The sequence below is a fragment of the Penicillium chrysogenum genome, assembly GCF_028827035.1.
Source record: "Penicillium chrysogenum strain IBT 35668 chromosome Unknown utg000002l_segment0_segment0, whole genome shotgun sequence".
NCBI classification, from domain to species: domain Eukaryota; kingdom Fungi; phylum Ascomycota; class Eurotiomycetes; order Eurotiales; family Aspergillaceae; genus Penicillium; species Penicillium chrysogenum.
Window position 1 is genome coordinate 1,143,523 of NW_026622750.1, and position 20,713 is coordinate 1,164,235.

General features: G+C 50.1%; 9 protein-coding genes across 9 annotated transcripts; 7 read left to right on the forward strand and 2 right to left on the reverse strand.

The window, feature by feature from the left end:
- Positions 1-229: 229 nt before the first annotated feature.
- N7489_004001 (nitrogen permease regulator 3 family protein) lies at positions 230-1,746 on the forward strand (the record flags this gene model as incomplete). The annotated part of the gene is made up of 2 exons (XM_056709753.1): positions 230-1,298; positions 1,352-1,746. 2 exons carry the CDS (start codon positions 230-232, stop codon positions 1,744-1,746), a joined length of 1,464 nt encoding a protein of 487 aa, XP_056568174.1.
- A 61-nt stretch (positions 1,747-1,807) lies between these two features.
- Positions 1,808-2,725, forward strand: N7489_004002 (uncharacterized protein; the record flags this gene model as incomplete). Its single annotated transcript, XM_056709754.1, has 1 exon — positions 1,808-2,725. One exon carries the CDS (start codon positions 1,808-1,810, stop codon positions 2,723-2,725), a length of 918 nt encoding a protein of 305 aa, XP_056568175.1.
- A 2,411-nt stretch (positions 2,726-5,136) lies between these two features.
- N7489_004003 (La domain family) lies at positions 5,137-8,172 on the forward strand (the record flags this gene model as incomplete). Its single annotated transcript, XM_056709755.1, has 3 exons — positions 5,137-5,844; positions 5,900-7,536; positions 7,599-8,172. 3 exons carry the CDS (start codon positions 5,137-5,139, stop codon positions 8,170-8,172), a joined length of 2,919 nt encoding a protein of 972 aa, XP_056568176.1.
- Positions 8,173-9,287: 1,115 nt separating this feature from the next.
- On the forward strand, positions 9,288-10,670 carry N7489_004004 (SPFH domain-containing protein; the record flags this gene model as incomplete). Its single annotated transcript, XM_056709756.1, has 2 exons — positions 9,288-9,772; positions 9,860-10,670. 2 exons carry the CDS (start codon positions 9,288-9,290, stop codon positions 10,668-10,670), a joined length of 1,296 nt encoding a protein of 431 aa, XP_056568177.1.
- Positions 10,671-11,283: 613 nt separating this feature from the next.
- On the reverse strand, positions 11,284-12,084 carry N7489_004005 (uncharacterized protein; the record flags this gene model as incomplete). The annotated part of the gene is made up of 1 exon (XM_056709757.1): positions 11,284-12,084. The coding sequence occupies one exon, from the start codon at positions 12,082-12,084 to the stop codon at positions 11,284-11,286; it is 801 nt and encodes a 266-aa protein (XP_056568178.1).
- A 448-nt stretch (positions 12,085-12,532) lies between these two features.
- Positions 12,533-12,949, forward strand: N7489_004006 (uncharacterized protein; the record flags this gene model as incomplete). The annotated part of the gene is made up of 1 exon (XM_056709758.1): positions 12,533-12,949. The coding sequence occupies one exon, from the start codon at positions 12,533-12,535 to the stop codon at positions 12,947-12,949; it is 417 nt and encodes a 138-aa protein (XP_056568179.1).
- Positions 12,950-13,657: 708 nt separating this feature from the next.
- Positions 13,658-14,142, forward strand: N7489_004007 (uncharacterized protein; the record flags this gene model as incomplete). Its single annotated transcript, XM_056709759.1, has 3 exons — positions 13,658-13,711; positions 13,816-13,895; positions 13,965-14,142. The coding sequence occupies 3 exons, from the start codon at positions 13,658-13,660 to the stop codon at positions 14,140-14,142; spliced, it is 312 nt and encodes a 103-aa protein (XP_056568180.1).
- A 974-nt stretch (positions 14,143-15,116) lies between these two features.
- Positions 15,117-16,331, reverse strand: N7489_004008 (uncharacterized protein; the record flags this gene model as incomplete). The annotated part of the gene is made up of 1 exon (XM_056709760.1): positions 15,117-16,331. One exon carries the CDS (start codon positions 16,329-16,331, stop codon positions 15,117-15,119), a length of 1,215 nt encoding a protein of 404 aa, XP_056568181.1.
- Positions 16,332-16,923: 592 nt separating this feature from the next.
- On the forward strand, positions 16,924-20,466 carry hir1 (putative histone transcription regulator Hir1; the record flags this gene model as incomplete). Its single annotated transcript, XM_056709761.1, has 5 exons — positions 16,924-16,960; positions 17,089-17,163; positions 17,260-17,435; positions 17,550-20,304; positions 20,369-20,466. The coding sequence occupies 5 exons, from the start codon at positions 16,924-16,926 to the stop codon at positions 20,464-20,466; spliced, it is 3,141 nt and encodes a 1,046-aa protein (XP_056568182.1).
- Positions 20,467-20,713: the final 247 nt, after the last annotated feature.

The following is a 20,713-nucleotide window of genomic DNA, read 5'->3' on the forward strand; positions in this document are numbered from 1 at the left end:
TTATTCAAAGGCGTTGTACATAAGAAAATGTAATTGGTACTTATTCAACACATGAGAAAGTAAAAAAAGTTCTGTATAAACGAGTTAACATTGAGAATCTCGAAATTATTCCAATCCGAACTTGTGGTGACCTGTTGGCTTTCGCCATATGCGGTTCCCCGCATGTGTAACCGTTCCGCCCAGCCACTCTTACAATCTCCAGCACCTCCACAGAGCCCCAAGCCACCAAATGTCATCGATCGCCCGGCCACCAGACCCGTGCCTCGTGGCAATCATTCTCATTGTGCGCTCTCGCACCGGCCCCCGCCTCGTCTTCCACTACCCCCCGAACCCACTCAGCGAGAACCGCATCAAAACCACCACCAAGGGTGGCCGGCGCGTCTCCCGCAACCGCACACGATCCAAGAATACCGATTCGAGCTCGAGTTCTGAGAGCGGCTTAAGCTCTGACGAAGACGACGATGAACGAGAAACCCAGAGCCATGCTGGCGGGGGTTCTGTGCTAGCGGGTCGCCGCGCTAGCAACTTCGGCCTCGATGATCATCTCCCCGCTGCTGCGTCGCCTGCCGCCGGTGAGCCCCAGCGTCCTGGGTCGCTAGGCTCTGGGCGCGGCTCGTCCGCTCGGAAACGGGCTGCGGCCACCGATCAGGACCCTGAGGACGATGCGGGGACGGCGTCTGATCGGCCTGATGATGGTCCTGGGAGCTCTAGGCCGCCTTGGGAGTCGCTTTTGGGAGTACCTGGGAGTGTGTGGGAGAAGTTGCTTAGTCCGTCCCGGTCGTGGCATAAGCGGCGCTTTGAGGTTGGGATCAATGATTTGGCGCTTATTGGTTGGCCGGTCTTTGTGCGCGAGGATGGGTCATGGCGCAAGCAACGACGCAAGAAGCAGAAGAAGCCCCGTGCTGAATGGGATGGTGGGGAGCTGGGTCACAATGATAGTGCCGAGGAGGGCAAGAAGGACGAGCAACTTGTTACCTCGCCTGATCTGGGTGCCAGTGTCGCTTCCATTGCGGAATCGTTGACATCGCCAACAGATAGTAAGCGTGGGTCAGGCAGCGGAAGGCCTGGGAAACAGGATGAGTCGCTTGACCCTGAGGACAAAGACCATATGACAATGTTCAATGTGGTTTTTGTTGTGGATCCTCCTCTACTGGAGTACTCCATGCGCGTGAAGGAAATTTATGAGAATATCATCAAAAAATTTGCCAAGGCCCTTAAATGGGAACAGGCTCGCACTGACTATGTGTGGAAGGAGTCTCAACATATCTTACAAATGAGGAGAAGAGCACGAGAGACAAGTATGTTCCCTACTGACAATCACCTTGCTGGAGCTGACAATAACACTGGACAGAAACATCGACCAATAATCTTTACTCCGAATTGATATCCCAGTCTTCTCTAGCTCGGGCTATCTACACAGTCTTTAGCAGCATATCGACATCGAAAATCGCATCCGTATCACTCAGCCCGGATGTTTCCATCTCGCTCCAAATTCCACCTTTGACCTCTACTCCGTACCTTACTGGTCCTATGGACAAAGCATACCCAGGGCTGTGGCTCACGACAGCAGACAGTGCAACCCCCGTCGACGATCCAAGTGCGGATGAAAACAACACGCCACACCAGGTCCTGGCAAAGCACTTTGCCCTACTTCTTTTAGACAGCGAAGCCGCAATTATCAAGGATGTTGAAGCGTCCGGGGGGAGCGCTTGCCCCTGCACTTACGCATTATATTCGATGCTCTAAGCCAACCAAGTCATTTGCGCAGATATCAGCATCATCGGGAATCCCACTATCCCATATCCAGATGCTGTCAAGTCATCTTGTGTACTGGCGTCGTGCTCGCGCCATCCCTCCCATACACCAGCGAGACACATACGTCGTCTCTCCAAACTGTGACTTGAGCAAGCTCGAAATAGCTACGATCGCTTATCAGACAGCATTCCCAACGTACCCTAGTCTGCCAAAAATGCTTTCCACTCTTAGTGGTACCCCTCGCCCTTATAGCAACTTCATCCCCAGCAAAGACCACAAAGAGATATACTTCACTATCCTGGCCTGGCTACTGCGCGGCGGCTGGGTCACCCAGCTCCGTACTTTCGCGCGCATCAAAGTCTCACCCGAGATCAAAATGGCTGTGGAGATGGCGCTGCGCAAGGAGGAAGTTGAGCGATACCTGTCTAAGGGCAACCCGGACTCGATCTCGGTTGATGAGGGCAACGACTCTGACGATGCAAATGACGACGCGCACTCTTCCTCATCCTCATCCCTCGACAGCCATGGCAGCGGGGATGAAACTCCCACGGCCAGTCGACTCGACCCACACGCCCAACTGCGCTCTTCCCACAAACTCCTCGATCAATCAACAGCTCTCCGGCTGTCCTCCTTCATCCTCTCCCCGCACCGCGCGTCCCCACTTGAGTCCCGCTGGCTTGACGAAATCTTCTCCCGATTCCCCGACGATCCCAGAACCACCCGGGGAGACGAAAACGCCAGTCCGGATATCACGCCCAACGATAGTCAGGCCCTACACAAGAAGTACTGGCCTGTCTTCCTCAAATACTTCAATGGATACGATGCCATGGAGAAGATTCCCGTGCGCGAGAATCTTAAGCGCAAGCTCGTCTGGCAGGTCCTTATGCGCCTGGGCGTGACGACGGGTCCACTGGGCGCTATGGATCTCGATACTCGGGAACAGGTGTTGGTCAGTGTTCGGCATTGGTAGATTTATGTTTTTTGGTGTTGGTTGGAATATGGAATATGGAACATGGAGTTTTTACATATCTACCAGGACAATGATATCCCTCTTTTACATAGACGTCGTTTTCCAAGAGTCTGTTTACATATACGTGAATCCCACTGCCAGTGGTATATATCGCGGACACGGCATGTTATTTTCAGTACAGCCCGCGTATTCTGATTACATACCCACTCTCCCATTCCGATGGTTTCCGCGTGCCCTCAGCCCTAATCACTGCCGAAAGCACAACGTTGAATATAGATTTATTAGGTGAAGGGAATTGGGATGGCTCGAGTTAGTTTAATTGGATCTCATTTCTATACAAATATATACAAAAACAGTAGTGTTAGTATTGTACTAGCACTTGGGCAGTTCACGTGTTCCATGGAAGCATACAAATTATATCACATTCTTTTCGTCGCACAATGATCAACATGACAGTCCTACACTACGATATTGTATGTTGTAGGTAATTTCTTTTTTCTCGCAAGGTACTATGTAATATCATATGTAATATAATATGTAATACCTCACTTGGCACCTCCAAAGCTCCACGGGTATTGAGATGTATTACGTTTACCCCGAGGGATTCCAATGTTCCATCACCGGCCCGTATATCCGAACAATAATCAACGGTCCAACGGGCTGAAGATTACAGGGCTCAGGAGGATTTGGGTGGAAGTTGGGCATGTGTATACTAAGGTCGATAATAATATCTGACTGCGGTATAATATTGATCTTATGATATTTTATATACACCATAAAGAAGTCATTATTCCGAAGAAAACCTCGACTCTCCGTCAGATAATTCTATTGTGTGCGCCAATGGCCGGAGGGGCTCCGGTGGACCCCGCGATATTCAGATGTACTTTTGTGTGTATTCTTACTTCACGTTGATGAGCCGAGGGATTAGTATAGGTATTCTGTTGTATTAGAAGCGATTTGCGATTTCCATTGTTAGGACTCGGATAGAAGCTATATATACAAGGTAAAAGGTCTTTGATTGAAGGTTTAGAACAAGAACGCCATAGTGTTCTCCAATTGGCTGGACATTTGTTGCTTGAGACCTCAGAACCCTGAAGTATCGCCACTTCGACAGCTATTTTAATCATGGGTCGCCTGAGCTGTGATTGTCATTGGGCCAATACCTTCTAAAGAAGCATGCGGCTCAATAACTTTGAACTGGTTCCTTGTTGGTTTCATAGATGTATAAAAAGGTACGGAGATGTTGACCTCGGCAATGCAAATACATCAGAGGTGGACATAGGGACATAGTATAAGACAAGGTATTCTAGGCATAGTGTGTTTATGCTGCAATGTGTAATATGTATATAAGTACTATGGGAATATGGCTCAAATCGGTTAGTACAGACTCACCGAGATGCCCGATTACATATGGACTGAGGGAATTCTAGAGGCAATCCTGACTTTGAGGTCTGAAGTAAGGTATGATATTCAAAGGAATGGACCTTTGACAATTTAAAAAAGGAATCAGACCAAACGAAGTTTTTTAAAAAATTTCCTTTTATGCGAAATTCCACAATTAAAAAAAATTCGTACAAAAACAAGCCATTCAAAATATTAATTACGTGTAAAGAAAAAACCCCGCTACCAGTTCTGCCCTGAACCAAATAATTTTGTGTCTTCTCTCTCTTCTCTCCTACATTTCTCCCCCCACGGGCTGTTTTCTCCCTTCCGCGACTTCCTTCTTTTCGGTACCTCTCCGTATTCAGAGAGAACCGACTTCCTCTGTTCCGAATCCCACGTGCGAATCCGCGGTCCCCATTTTTTTCCAAGGGACATTCGCAGATTGATCTTGTGCTTCGCCTCAAACCCTGACAGGAATTACACAACGTTCCTGTGAATCCGACTTGCACTCAGATCTTTCAACCCTTCACAGCCTGGCGACGTTGACAAGGCAGTGCCTTCGTAGCGTCGGTGGGATTTTTTTCACCTTACACACTTTCCTCTTTGTTTTTTGACCTGTGCGCTCACAAGTCACGGCTTTGAGATCACCCCTCCATCCCGAGATATCGACGGCCCATTTATCAATGCGATTTGTGGTCTAGACGATCCTATCAGCAGATACAACTCCTTCGATTGCCATTTCGCGACCCGATACCACCCGTGGTCCTTCGTCTCGCTTACGCACGAACTCGTCCTTTCAACGCACAATTGAGAGTCTATCTGAAAAGACGGGAAGCCGCAGATTAGTGGGGTTACAAGAAGCTGGAATCTTTCCCTTTCTTGATTTCCACTTCGCGCAGGTGCCATCTCGTCCCCAGTAGGCGTAGACTGAGCCCCAGAGTCACCCAGGTCGTCCGGTAAAATAAACCGCACCTCAATTTTCTTTCCCAACGCACTCGATCGGAGCTACAATAAGCTCTCAATACGATATGTCTACGTTTTCGTACGCACAAGCCGCCAAGGGCGCCTCCGGGACACCGACCCCGTCCAAGACACCATCAGAATCCGAGAAGCCTGACTCCAAACCGGAGGAGCAGACCGTCGCTGAGACCACAACGAGTGAAGCACCAGCTCCCACCGAGTCTGAGCCCATCCAAAAACCCGAGGTAGTCGAGGAGAACAAGGATGATGATTTCACCACTGTCACCAGCAAGCATGCCGCCAAGACAAAGGCCATCAACTCTCGAACATCGAGCCCGAGCGTTCGCACAGGCTCAAAGTCGCGCAAGTCAAAGGAGGATGATTCAAATACCTCCAACGGCAACGCAGATGCTACCGAGAAGCAGGCTCCCAGTGAGGGACAGACCGAGAAGGCCGAAGGTGCCGCAGAGAAGTCCACTGAGAAGCCCGAGGATTCCGAGAAGACCGCATCACCACCCAAGGAGCTGAAGGCTGCTCCTCTCCCCTCAGTCAACATCTGGCAACAGAGACGAGAGGCACAGGATGCCAAGGTCAAGGCTGCCCCCAAGTCCACTTCCACTAGCAAGGCCGCCTCCAAGGCTGCCTCGACTGCTGATGAGACCCAGCAAGACTCCAAGGCCGGCTCTAAGAAGAAGGGTGCCGATGGTGCACAGGAAGGTGCCAAGGATCGCAAGAAGACCGATGGAAAAGGACGCGATGCTGGATCCGTTCCCCCAGTAGAAGACGCTACTGCATGGCCCACTCCCCCAAGTCGCGATTGGCGAAGAGAAGAAGAAGTCTCAAGAAAAGACCGATAAGAGCCCCGTCATCAGACCCCACGGAAAGGAAAAGTGGACACCCGTTCCTTACGTCCCCACTGCTGTTTTCAACACCCCCCTCCCATCTGCCGGCGGCCGTGGAGGTAGACGGGCCACTCGTGGTGGCCGGGACGGTGGCCGTGGAGCTCACGGCAATGGACCCGCTGCCACCGACAAGGCTGCCTCTGGACAGGCCGCCCAAGGCGCAAAGCAGGCGTCTGGAGATCGGGGACGCCAGGAGTCTGGCACTGGACGTGCCGCTTCTCTTCCCGCGCAGTCCCGACGGTCCACTAGCACCGACGCCGGTGCTGCTGATGCACGCAAGGCTTCCCAGGCACCCGAGCGCGGCCGTGGAGCTCGCAACGGAGAGGAGAACAAGCAGGTGAATGGTGGAGAGAATGTCCCCCGCGCTCAACGCGAGGGCAAGCCCTTTGGTAGAAACCAGGATGCCCGCGCCGGTGACCGCAACCAAAAGGGTGGAAACTTGGCTGTTGACTCACAGGCTGCAGCCCGCAGCAGCGACCGTCGCTTTGAGGTCGGCTCGAAGTCTGCCGACCCCGCCGGTTTCAACGAATTCAACCGCGAACGTGGAGAGTTCCGATCTGAGCGTGGAGGCCGTGGATCTAACAGCGGGCGTGGCGGCGCTTACTCCAACTTCGGCCAGAACGCCCAGTTCAATGCGTCTATGGCCAACAACTCATTCGGCCCCAAGTCGTTTGGCTTCAACGATCGTCAGCGGTCGCAGCAGCATGGCCTACCCAATGGATCTCAACAAGGAAACCGTATGCCCCTCCGATCGCCCTCTTTGCCCGCTTCCGCAAACATGTACGGTGTTGTTTATCCTTTCCCAGGTGATATCAACACGATGTATGGCTACCCGGCTGTCAACTCTGCCCCGATGAGCGCTATTCCCTACCAGCAATACATGGAGCCTTTCTCGCTCATGAATATGCTCTCCATGCAATTGGAGTACTACTTCTCGGTTGACAACATGTGCAAGGACATGTTCCTTCGGAAGCAGATGGATTCTCAAGGATTTGTGCCCTTGAACGTCCTTGCCAGCTTCAAGCGAGTCAAGTCCCTCACCGAGGACTTTGAGCTCCTTCGTCACGTGGCCCGTCAGCTCCGCAACGTTGAGTGCCAAACTGGCGAGGATGGTGTCGACCGCCTACGCCCCAGAGAGAAATGGCAGCAATGGGTCCTCCCCGTGGACCAGCGTGAACCTGCCGCCCAGCACGACGGCGCCGCCCCCGCTAGAAAGACTGACGAGAACACTCCCGTTCACAGCCACTCCGAAAATGTTATCAACGGATCCGCTCCTCAATTCGTTCCCAACGGTGTTGCCCATGATGCGAAGACTTCCCTTTCGTCTACCGCACCGGAATTCATGCCCTCATTGCTACCCGCTGCAGTGAACGAAATTGCCAATGTAGGATACCCCAGGAACCCCCCCGCCTCCCCTGATGACTCGACAGCGTCGTTCTTTTCGTCGTCTTCCTCTTTTCCCGTGGACCATTCAATTGTTGACCCTTCTTCCTCAGCGCGTGGACTAGATTCGCAGCCCGAACCCCCTCTGTCCTCTGATTTGGAACCGACGGTAGCCCCGATGAGGTATGCTGAAACTTTTTACATGAGATATCTGTCTTTGGGGCATTAACTGACTGTATGGACAGTTTTGACACAGAATGCTTTCAATACCAAGTCGGCGGTGCTGATTGGTTGATTAACAAGTCTTTCGCCGAAGCGCATCAACCGGCGCCCAAGTCAAAAGGGAAGGGCCGTTTGTCCACAGAAACGTCAAATTATGTCCCAAAAACTTTCAATATGTCTCGCAAAGAAACTTTCGATGGCCGAGGCCCACCGATGGCAAGAAGGTATAGCTTTGGAATGACCCAGCCTTACGAACTCTGGTCATTCAGCTTGACAAAAAATTTCAATTCGCATTTGTACAATGAATTTAGGCGTTCAGCCCTTGATGATCTTTTGACTCGACACGTTGACAACGGTTTCAACGAGCTCATGGAATTTTATCGGAACTGTCTCCTTGACCATCGCGGTATTCCGGACCTCGTGATGTACGATTTGGTCCATCTATCACAAGATCATACATCGGACTACCATACGCTCGTCTCCAATACGATCCATGAAGCCATTGCCAGTGGAAAGATGAAACCGCGCAACCGGGGGAAGATCAGCAAATATTTCAATACCCAACCCGGCAAGACGGCGGCAGAAAAGTTATCATGAGCCCTTTTTGCATTTTTTTCTCTGAATTTTGCACCTTCGCGACACGTTTCCTTCAACTGCTCGTTCATCTTTCATGACCGGCATTATTCCTCTTTTTTCTGTCCAAAATGGTTTTTTTTGCATGCATATTCGCCAACTTCTCTTCTAGAGTTCCAAGTGACCCTTTCATTGCAATAACGCGGTCTGGTTTCTCGGTCAACTCGAACCTTCGGAGTTATTCACCTCCCTTTTTTCTGTTTAATTTTCATTGCTTTCAGTCATGGGAGATTCTCAAAACGTTCTGGCGTCCGGGCATGATTTTACTGGCAGTCTCTCTTTCTTCCATACCTGCCGCTACGGTGTGCCGGGTCAAAATTCGTTTTTCACCCTTGACATAGATATTTCCACTACTTTTCTTGTTTCCTGCCGTTGCGGTTTCCCTTTATCGATCCAGTCAATTTACGATCCAGGCCTTTCATTGGCTCTGAATCTTAACAAGTATCAGCATGGCAATGACTCAGAAAAAGCACATGTCTTAAAGGTCTTGTCTGAGGTTATCTGTGTGTCTCAAGTTTCGTTCATGGAGCCATTCGGAGATAATGAATCCAGCATATCTACATTGCCGATCTCTTCCTTGGGTGACCGTCCATTCGGTCTACCAGTTCTTCTTTCGACAGACCCTTTGAAGTGGATTGATCCATTCCAGTGCCTTGTTCTTCTTGCTGGGGTTCCTGCACAGAGTATTTTATTTTCTGTTCTTTGTTTGCTTTTTGCATAAACTGGGCTGTTCAGGTCTTTGTGGAGTAATATGATTGATATGATTGATGTATACTGTGCACACAATAGCATTAAATTTGCTATGTAGGAAACGTCAATTGTAAGACGTGTCTTGAGCTATGCACGTATGGTACATCTAACTACATATGTACATACCTTATATGTGCATTCACATAAAGAAAGTCGATGAGGTTGATATTCCTGCCTCAGGCAGCCAGATCTTGCCAAACGGAGACAATTCAGTCCCGATCCGGCTCTAACAGTTCCCTTTCCCCTCTCTAGCTCTGTTCTGCACACCTAACACTCTGTTCTTCTTTTCCTTTAAACCTCTTTACATCTAACCACACCTCTTGATCAAGATGGAGGGTGCATCCCGCCAAACGTCAAGGCTACTCCGGCCTCGTGGCCAGAAACTCCTTCCCCAACGTCTCACACGAACCTCCACAGTCAGCGCCACACCCTTCACTCAGATTCAACGACGGACACTGTCAAATTCTCCTCATCATCTCGCCCCAGAGTCTCTTCTCAACAGCTTCAGAGCTGGTTCATACAACGAGGGACCCACAAGCTATTTCACCAACCGACAAACACTACCGGCGAACACCGTCGTGCGATTCGTGCCACAACAGACAGCATGGATCGTCGAGCGCATGGGAAAGTTCGATCGTATCTTGGAGCCCGGTCTTGCGATCCTTGTGCCGTTCTTGGACCGAATTGCCTACGTGAAGAGCTTGAAGGAGGCGGCCATTGAGATCCCTAGCCAGAATGCCATTACGGCGGATAACGTCACCCTTGAGCTGGACGGTGTGCTATATACGCGGGTTTTCGATGCGTACAAGGCAAGGTGAGTGATTTTATGGCAGTTCCTGGTTGTGCGGGATTGGACCAGTCGAAACAAAGCAATTGCTAATACATGGATCTTCACGTGTAGCTACGGAGTCGAGGACGCAGAATACGCTATTTCGCAACTTGCACAGACGACTATGCGTTCCGAAATCGGTCAGTTGACACTCGATCACGTTCTTAAGGAACGCGCCAACCTCAATACAAATATTACCAAGGCTATCAACGAGGCGGCACAGGAATGGGGTGTCGTCTGTCTTCGATACGAGATTAGGGATATCCACGCACCGGAGGCGGTCGTTGCTGCCATGCACCGCCAGGTTACTGCTGAGCGCTCCAAGCGAGCTGAGATCCTCGAGTCTGAAGGTCAGCGCCAGAGTGCGATCAACATTGCCGAGGGTCGCAAACAGTCTGTTATCTTGGCATCTGAGGCTTTGCGATCTGAGAAGATTAACCACGCTTCTGGTGAAGCCGAAGCTATCAAGCTCAAGGCCGAGGCTACCGCGCTCGGTATTGACGCTGTTTCTCGGGCCATCGAGGAGGGTGGAGAGAATGCCCACAACGCGGTTAGTCTCAGCGTTGCTGAGAAGTACGTTGCGGCCTGGTCGAACCTGGCACGTGAGGGTACGGCTGTTGTTGTTCCCGGTAATGTCGGCGACATGGGCGGTATGATTGCCAACGCCATGGCTGTCTACGGAAAGGTCAGCGAGACGCAGGCCCGGGGTTTGGCGAAAAAGACTCTTGGAGTCGAAGATGCCTCTCGGTCATCAGAAACGCCGCAAGAGAGCCAGGCGCCGACATTTTTTGAGGAACGGGCTGAGCAGAACACGCAGTCCGATGTCGCCTCGCAAACTGCCGAGGAGGGATTTGAGACGGTCGCCGGCGAGCACAAGAAATAAGCGTCTATACTTCACCCGACCGAAACGAGAACGACGACTATAATCCCCTCCATCCCTTTTTCTTTTTTGTTACGGCACCTCCACTCAGTCGGCTCCTCTGGTGTAACTATACCACTCTTCCACATTTTCTCTGAATTGGGCTCTTTACATTTACCCAACACTTCCCATTCCCACACCCTACTTTTCCTGCTCTTGCTGCCTAGTGTATTCCCTTCGTTTCCTGGCATTTCTTTTGGAGTCTTTCAAAACGCACGAGCTTGTGCATGTGGCATCGAATTCGCCAAACTGGTGTTCCTGTATGTGTACATAAATGAATTGTTGTTGATCAGGGAGCAGGCGAGGGAGGAGAATATCCCAATGTACAAGTATTGGTATTTTTACATTGTCCAGGAATGCAAGTTATAGGTCAGTGCCTTTCGTCTTGGCATCTGCTACAGCTACCACGCCTCTTCTTCCAGATGCCATCTACCAAAGTTACTACAGATTATTGCAGTGGAGATGGAGGTCAATGCGACAAGTACATTGTTAACAGCTCTCAGCAGTAAGACATGCGAGTCCTAGTCAGTTCAAACCAAACGTAGGAGGGGGAACAATGCAACTAAAGCGAATGGAATCAAGCAGCATCCACCGAAGGTCCAGGAATAGGTTCAATATCAAACCTGATCTCAAGTGCGCAACTTTGATCCCACGTCACAATTCTAGAAATATAATACGTACCTCTGGGAAAGATCTCCAAGACAAGATACACCGCACACTTCCCAACACGCGTCCCCAGGAGACCCTGGTACTCAGGGGTATTATACTGCCAGATCCGCGGTGCTGCACAGACAGGGGGCCAGGTGAGACCATTGCGCGACGAATAAAGAACCTCCTGCACGAACTTCCTAGTATCGACATTAACAATATCACAAACATAGAAGTGTCGCAGACTCCGGGGCTCAGCAACCTCCTGCAAATGAGCGCGGGCAATATGAGCAAACTGCGGCCCATCAGTTCTGAACATCCCCTCGGCAATGATCAATCCCTTCCCGACCAGGATATCATACACGTTATCGCAGCCAGCAAGCCCGAGATCACCCTCTGCATAGTTTTGCGTCAGTGTCTGGTTGTATACCGCTTCATTGGCGTATCCCAGTGCAAACGCATTCTCCGCAACTTGGAATGGGATGTTATGCTTCGCGGTACGGACGTACCAGTGTGCGCCTATGAGGTCCGCTACCGTTAGGGTACTGGGCTGGATTTGGCAGGTTGTGTCTGTGGGGTCTTCGAGCCATCGTTGTCGTATGGCGCCTTCGTCTTGGATCTTGCCGTATCGTCGGGCTGGGGTTGAACGGGCGGGAGGTATGGCTGGTGTGGTGGTTGGAATCCCTGCTGGAGGATTGGGGGGAACCCATGACTGCTCTGAAGGTGCCATACCGGGGTGCCGGTATCTTGTCTGTGGATGACTTGTACTGCTGTTTTAATGATGAGTTTGGGATACTGATTCAATGATGGGATGTGTAGCCATATATGGTACATGTTGGGACGAGGTCTTAACCAGTATAGATATCTATGAGAAGGAAAAGAACATTGTGCAACAAAGAAAGCAATGACCTGAAGAGAGCAAGGACAAAGGCAATGAGAACCATTACACGATTGAATCGTAGAAGACCACTTTTTCCTATAGTCCTGACAAAGAATGAAGACCTCTGTTTCAAGAGCTTTGTGTTTCTTTGTCAAATCAGATATTTGTACACGACAATCCCAAAAGACAATAAAAGCCTGGGATTTCCCACCTTCTCGAGTCTCTGCCTGCAAGCCCTAGTCGGATTGTTCACATCTCTAGACCATCTACCCAACCCTCGTCATCTTCACCCGCAACAATGTCTCTTACTAGACCTAGCCACCTGACCCACGAACAGCATTTCGAGCGCGAATGCGAGTTCTTCCAGGACGCTCTAACAAGGGAGGCTAACTCGCTTCATATTTTGGAAGACCGCCGCGCAGGAACCATCCAGGTTATTTATGATCTGATTGTTCAGCTGGAGATTATTTGTAAGCTCGCTGAGACTATGGCCAAGAAGTCCCCCATGTGTTCGACTGTCCTGATTAGCCCGCCGGGCTATTTCCTTGGTGAATTCCAAGAGTTTTGTCGCACGAGGATCCTGCCTGCTTTGGCTAGGTCATTGAAATGTCTTAGGGAGTCGAACATTATCTATCGCGATATCAACTACACAGTGGCTGGTCAGTTGGAGGCGGCTCATGAGGATCTGGCTTTTGTTCTGGATTGTCGTGAGTAGGATATTGCATTTGCTGGATGGATAGTATGGTCCTTACAGTTTGCACTTGGAGTTATATGTAGCTTAAGAAGATGTCTAGTACAATATATGTTATTAGAGAGTTTGTTGGTCATAAGTTGACACTTCGTGGCCTATATTGTGCATGGCATGCTGGTCTACATGTCTCTTGTAGTCTTGAAACCAGTCGTAGTACGTATCTGATTTCTCTGCTTGTAAACTTCTTGTATGTTAGATCAATTAGGTGGCGGTCGAGACATCATATACTCATTTTAAGGTGACCTGAGAGTGCTATAGTTATGTATATGCTCTCTAAATGCACCATCGGTGAACCATCACACTTCATTCACATTTTGAGTATACCTTGGTACAAGTGAAACACCATAAAGCCTCCAACCGCGTCGTAAGTGCCGAAGTCGCAGCACCCAGCGACGAACGCAGTTCACTGGCGATCTATTTGTGCCGCTCCCCCAACAAACAACCCTGGTATATTGATCTGGCAGAGAGAGAGAGAGAGAGAGAGAGAGAGAGAGAGGGAGGGAGAGAGGGAGGGTACTCGTAACAAACAAGTGAAGCCTGACAACCCAGGCTTCTGCCTGCCTGCCATAACATATATTAACCTCCTTCCCCCCTCTTCCTCTCTTCCTCTCTTCCTCTTCTCGTAAACTCTACACTTCATCCTCAAAGCAATAAAATACCTGAACATCCACCATGTCTAGTTCTGGAAAGGGATACACCGTCAAGGGCTCCGGCACCAACAGCCAGGTATGTTCCCTCCCCAATTTTCTGTGTCGTGCCACCAAGAACACAAGACACGCATCTATTCTATGAAGGATCTCAGAGAAGAATCAATATGATACTTACAAAAGCCAAATCAGGGCAACCACTACTGCTCTCGCGATTACGGCTCCGGCGCGTCCAACTCGAACAGCTACCACTACTCCAACACGTAAGCTACTTTGAACGAAGCTGCCATGCATGTGGATGGAAACAGTTTATTCTAACCGCTTGTTTCTAGCAATGGCTCCTACTACTACTCCAACCCCAATGGAAGTACCTACTACAACAACGGTTCGGGAAGCTCGACTTACACTCCCCCTCTGGAGGATCCGGTGAATCCGGCAAGAAGTGATCGTGGCAGCTCGGGACTGCCATGGCTAGTGGTCATCTCACTGCAGATGCTAGCGTGTGGCTAGACGGCTGCTGACAATCTGGCAACTTCTTCTTTTCTCTTGCTTTCACATGGTCTCTTGCTTTCACATGGAGTTAGCCGGCACTATGGCAACATAATACAGCAGAAATAGTTGACTATGACTATGTACCGCTTCTCATGATTGTAGGCCGTAAGAAGGCAGGGATGCGAACCGTACAGGTATTGCAATAGCTTCCATCACAAACTTTTCACATGCCAAAATCCGTCTTTGGAATTATTAGCCCAGGGTATTCAAATATAGACGGAGGAACTGGCGAAGGCGGGCGATCCCTTTTTGCGTGCTTGTCTGCAGTCATCCAAGGATCATCGTTTTCCAACCGTAGACATTGAATCGTGATGTGTTTGGATAAGGTCCGCAGCCAATCAATGATATGACCTAGCAGATCATACTGGGTTTGAGCACGTTGGGCAAAGTCGCTGTACCACACCTCTCGAGCCCCTTCTTTCTCGCAACCGAATACTGAGACGAATTGTACCGTACTGGTTTGCTCACTTTGGTCACTTAGCCATCCTTCGCTCAGTGCTTTTATAGCAGACCAAGGGCTGTGGATTGATTGTATTCGTTGTTGTTGATGTGTAGACCTGATAGATCGAGCATTAGCATGCTAGTCGCTGGGATCCTCACAGATGTAGGTTCGGTGATCAGAAAACATGGAAATACCTTTTAAAAAGCGAAAAGGCATATTCAAACGACCGTTGGTCGAATTCGTTCTCCGAGATATGAAAAACGGTGATGTCTATTTCTCGACAAAGACCCATAAAGATTGGGATTGGACGAACAATCCTTCGATGAGATAAGTCATGTATAGCATCTCCACACCTGTCTGAGAACTCCTTAATGAATTGTTGGAATTGTCCTCGAGTCTCTGGCTGCTGGCCTTTGGACGCTTCGAGCTCTTAAATGACCGACGCGTTATTACCATTCAAGTCATAGCTAATTATAGAACCTCGGAAGCTTCACGTACCCATGAATAATGAAATGCGGTCACTACCCCCTTCCTTCTCTTGATCTTTACCCCAGAAGAGGTCTGGACAATCGCCTATTCTCCACAGTTTCCTCCGAAGATCCTCGAATAAACCGGTTACCCTTGAGTCTTCAAGCTGGGCGCGAAAAGAGATCCACTCCATATCGGGATTCCTGGGGTAGCCTTGCCGTCGGGGCAAATGATGTTGACAAAGTGTTCCCATAGGATACCAACTACCAGCAGGTCCGCCGACAATACGCTGAGGAGGGGTTCGTCTCGCTTGCCTCATAGATTCCAGATGGAGTTGGTCCCTATTTTCCGAAAACGTGGATTCATCCACATTGTATTTAGGCTTAACTGGCATCCGGAAAACAGGGTGATTTGTTTCAAATTGCGCAGCGATTGGAGTCGGAGAAGTATCGGATTGTTCTGGCGTAGCAGATTCGAAAGACACTTTATTGAGGTGGTTTGTGTACGCCGACACCACACCTGTTGTATCCTTCACAAGGTCTGCTATATAGTGCCTGAAATTTTGAAAATTTGCTTCTCGCTGATTACCCACAGTGTTCGATTTCCAGAATAGCAACCCGATAAAGAATTGACCTTCAGAGGGGTGGTCTAATTCAAGCCATTCTCCACAATAATGTATCAACTCGGATACTGACTCCGTGGTAACATTGCTAGGGTATAGAGAAATTGTTGATTCCCACTTGGATCTGAAATCTGATTTCTGATCAACCTGAGCTGTAGGTAGTGTATCAGAGAACTGGAACGAGACTATCTCGAGGACACTATCAAAGCTGACCCTGGAGAGATTGGCGGGTAGAGTAATCTGGATACGCCGGTTAGAGATATTTCGTGTGTAACCCAGCATCATAGCAAAGCCTAAGGACGACTGGAACAGTTTCCAGCCATGACCGCTATCCCACTGGATTAGAACGATCACTTGTTGGTCTTGCGAAGCGGTGTCGGTGTCGGCGTCGACTGTGGCCCAATACAGTTGTTGAAAACCGGGAATTGTCGAGACAAACTTCAAAGATTTTTGCCATAGTATAGACGCTAGCTGCGATGGCTCCGAGATGTTGACTCCAGCGTGGAATGTGAAGTGGATAATACTAAGGACCGGAACAGCTGGTAGCTGGGCCGTTTCTTTCGAATTATAGGCGAGGTTGTTCAGACAGGGGGTGTCTATGTGTCCGGTGAGCATGTCGGACTGATGATATTCAACTTGAGCTGATCTGGAGGCTGGATAGTCCAGGAGAGAGCACGGCGACTCCTATGACTGTAGTGACCAATCGGAGCCAGCACAGAGTTTGTTTGATAAAAGTACATATATAGCATGCATAAAAGGATAATTGCATAAGAGAGAACCTACAAAATGATACCATTTCCCCAAGAAAAATGAATAAGTGCTACGGAGTACCTAGCTAGGCCTTAGCCCTTGCAGTGTAGTTCCATCTTAACGCGGGAGCTCGGACCAGGCGAATCTGGAGATCGCGACTTTTGGATTCCCTTTTAATCTCCGGTCTCTCTCATCCGGACCTGTGATTTTATTTACTTCTTTGCTTAGGACTTTGGTGACCGAGGAACATCCTGCTTTGCCTCTTGGTCCTGCCATGTTCCACGTTAAACCCATATAATTAAAGACCCGCTCGATCACACGCGCCGCTCCCCTCCTTACCCACGCTCCGCGCGCACTTTGGTGTCGATACGTGTCGCACGACCTTACCTCGAGGCACAACTACTCAAACCGCTGAGAAATAAGCGAATTACCGTGACTTTGCTCCGGGACTGGCACGATGCATATCATAAAGCCAGTTTGGCTCACCCATGGAGGTACGGAGCTTGATCGCCCTGGTTTTCTTTGCTTGACACTGTCGGGAGGGATGCAGTGCTTCATGAGAGCAGAACCAAACCATCCCATGAAAAGGACTAAATTTGCTAATGTCATTGCTCTGATACAGGTGAACGCAAGGATTTTGAGGTTTACAGCTGCGATGTTTCGCCAGACGGGAAGCGACTGGTCACAGCTGCTGGAGGTGAGCTTGACTCTTTTTGCTTTGAGGTGGAGGTCACAATGATCATGCGCCGCGGAGAGAACTATCACTGACATTCTGGCTTTTGCTTTGCTTTAGATGGATACGTGCGGATCTGGTCAACAGATGCTATTTACGGCACCGGAACTCCCGAACTTGAGGGCAAGCCAAAACAACTGGCATCCATGAGCAACCACTCCGGCACCATTCATACCGTCCGGTTTTCGCCCAACGGGAAATACCTGGCATCAGGTGCAGATGATAAGATTGTCTGCGTGTACACACTCGACGCAAACCCTCCAACACACTCGTCAACATTTGGTATGCTTTGGATACACTGGATATGGAGAAACGGATACATATACTGACGGCTATGGGAAAACTTTTAGGCACCGATGAAGCACCCCCCCGTTGAAAACTGGCGCACGATTCGGCGATTGATCGGTCACGACAATGATGTCCAGGATCTCGGATGGTCCTTCGACTCATCGATACTGGTTTCCGTTGGACTAGACTCAAAGGTCGTGGTGTGGTCTGGCCACTCATTTGAAAAGTTGAAGATGATAGCGATCCACCAGAGCCATGTCAAAGGCATCACTTTTGATCCGGCAAACAAATATTTCGCAACTGCTAGTGATGACCGGACCGTCCGCATCTTCCGATTCACCTCCCCAGCCCCTAATTCTTCAGCTCACGACCATATGAACAATTTCGTCCTTGAGCAAACAATCACAGCCCCATTTGCCAATTCTCCTTTAACAGCCTATTTCCGTCGTTGTTCTTGGTCGCCTGATGGGATGCACATCGCAGCTGCAAACGCTGTGAACGGTCCTGTGAGTTCTGTGGCCATCATCAACCGTGGATCGTGGGATGGTGATATCAATTTGATTGGACATGAGGCACCTGTTGAGGTTTGTTCGTTCTCTCCACGACTTTATGCAACCGAGCCGCCCAATAAGAAGCAAGCCGATGGACAGCCTGTACCCCAACACCACATTACTGTCATTGCTTGTGCCGGTGGAGACAAATCCCTCAGTATCTGGATTACGAGCAATGCACGACCGATTGTGGTTGCCCAGGAAATGGCTGCTAAAGCTATTTCAGACCTGGCATGGACCCCAGATGGAAAGTGTCTCTTTGCTACTGCTCTGGATGGCACAATTGTGGCAGTCAGGTTTGAAGATGGCGAGCTGGGCTGGGCCACGGAGATGGAAGAAAATGAGAAGTCACTCACCAAGTTTGGAACTAATCGAAAGGGCGCTGGTATCACAGAAACCACCGACAGCTTGTTGCTAGAGGAAAAGAGCAAGGCTGGCGAGATCAAGCATGTCGAAGGGAGAATGGGTGCACTGATGGGCGATGGCGCCGAACCTACTACGAATGGAGAGAAAGCCCCACAGCCATCAAATGGGACCACCCCTGCTCGGGGCCCTTCGCCAGCTCCCGAGGTTACGAAGACCCAAACGAATGGAACTCCTGCGACGCCTTCCACAGAATCAGAGAAGCCTGACCCTTACAAAGCCAAGCTGGAAAGACTTAAGCAGCGTCCAACATACACCAAAGAGGGCAAGAAGCGTATCGCTCCATTATTAGTTTCCGGAGCTGGGGCTGGCGAGTCATCCCTCCCGCAAGCACGTTTGATGGCATCTGTCAGCAATCAGGTGAAGGCTGACGCCCCCACCACCATCGTTGACCTGTCAAAACCCTTTGATGGTCTACCTAAGGGCGGACTGACTGCTCTTCTTCTTGGAAACAAGCGCAAACTGGCCCAAATAGAAGGCGACGAAGATGGCAGCGTAGAAAAGCGTGTGGCACTTGCCAGTCAAAATGGTGCAACTCCCATCATGGCCAACACTCCCGACGGCCTTCTACCAGCTCAAGTTCAGTCTGCCACAACCGGTCAACAGCCAACTCCAGAGTTCATTCGCCCCGCAGTCACAAATCCTTGCATGTCGGTCAGTCAACTTCGTCTAGCAGTCCCCAAAATTCGCAGCCAGATTCTCCGCGCGCTAGATTCGAGCGGCAAACCGACGGAACAACCTGCCCCTGGCACAGATTCAGGATCTACCAAGAGTCGGGTGGACGTGGTTTTCGAAGCTCGGAACCCATCACCAGCAAGTCTGACCGGTCGTGCTGTGGACCGCGAGCCGGTGCGTCTGACATTGTTCCGCGGAGATCAGCCGTTGTGGCAGGATTTCTTACCGCGGACTGTCCTGCTTGTGACTGGTAATCAGAGCATGTGGGCAGCTGGCTGTGAGGATGGATCAATCTATCTTTGGACACCGGCAGGTCGTCGTCTGGTAAGTGCACTTGTTCTCGAGGCACAGCCTGTCATCTTGGAGTGCAATGGACCGTGGATCATGTGCATATCCTCCGTGGGCATGTGCTACGTCTGGAATGTGAAGCACCTGTCTTCTCCTCACCCACCAGTCTCCCTCCAGCCTGTCCTGGATGCTGCAATTCATACTATGGGTGCGAACCCCACAGCCGCTCCCGCAGTAACAGAAGCACGCATTAATTCGGAGGGCCGAGTCGTCGTTTCTTTGTCTAACGGCGAGGGATACTCGTATTCCCCATCCATGTTCACATGGCAGCGCATCTCGGAAGCTTGGTGGGCTGTCGGCAGTCAGTACTGGAACACCACGGACGCACCCGTGAGCAACTTGCAAGCCACGGATACACAAGATACCAAGGATGCCAAGGCAGCTGTTGCAGCCGGCATCATTCCTTGGTTGGAGCGAAACACCACGAATGAGACCCTCCTTCGTGGAAGAGCATACTTCCTCCAGCGTCTCATCAAGGTTCTATTGTCACGCGAAGGATACGAGACTTTCGAGTCCAGCGTATCCATTGCTCATCTTGAAAATCGTCTCGCTGCTGCTCTGTCCCTGGGTGCCAAGGAAGAGTTCCGGTTATACTTATCCATGTACGCCAAGCGCATCGGCGCCGAGGGTCTGAAGCTGAAGGTCGAGGAGCTCCTGAAGGGTCTCATTGGCGGTCTTTTCGAGGACGAAGATGATGCCAGCGAGCGAGTCTTGAAATTGCAGGCCAATGAGCGCGAAGGCCGTAACTGGCGCGAAGGATCTGATGATCTGTGTGGCTGGCCACGGGAAACATTATTGAAGGAGGTGATTCTAGCACTTGGTATGTTTTTAGTTTTTGTGCTCTTTTCCCTTGATGATTTAATTGCTGACGAACGTTCCTCCAGGCAAACACCGTGATCTTCAACGTGTGACAGTGCCTTATGCCAAGCTGCTGGATATGGTTGACACTACATCGGAGCATGGCGATGCAATGGATCTTTAATGATGGTTTCTCTCTTGCTATCTATACCTTTTCCTCCTGTTTTTGCTGGCGTTCAACAAGTTAGGGCTGGGTCACCCAAAAGGGTTCGCATTATTTTATCCCTGCTGAGGCGGGATTGGGGATGATATGTCTGATTTCATGGTGTATTTGTATCATAGGTCCTCCTTTGGGGTCGTTCTTAATTAAGTCAACCTGTCCCATCTTGCTATGGACATATCTTGCCGACTATGTAGACAGGCCCTAATAA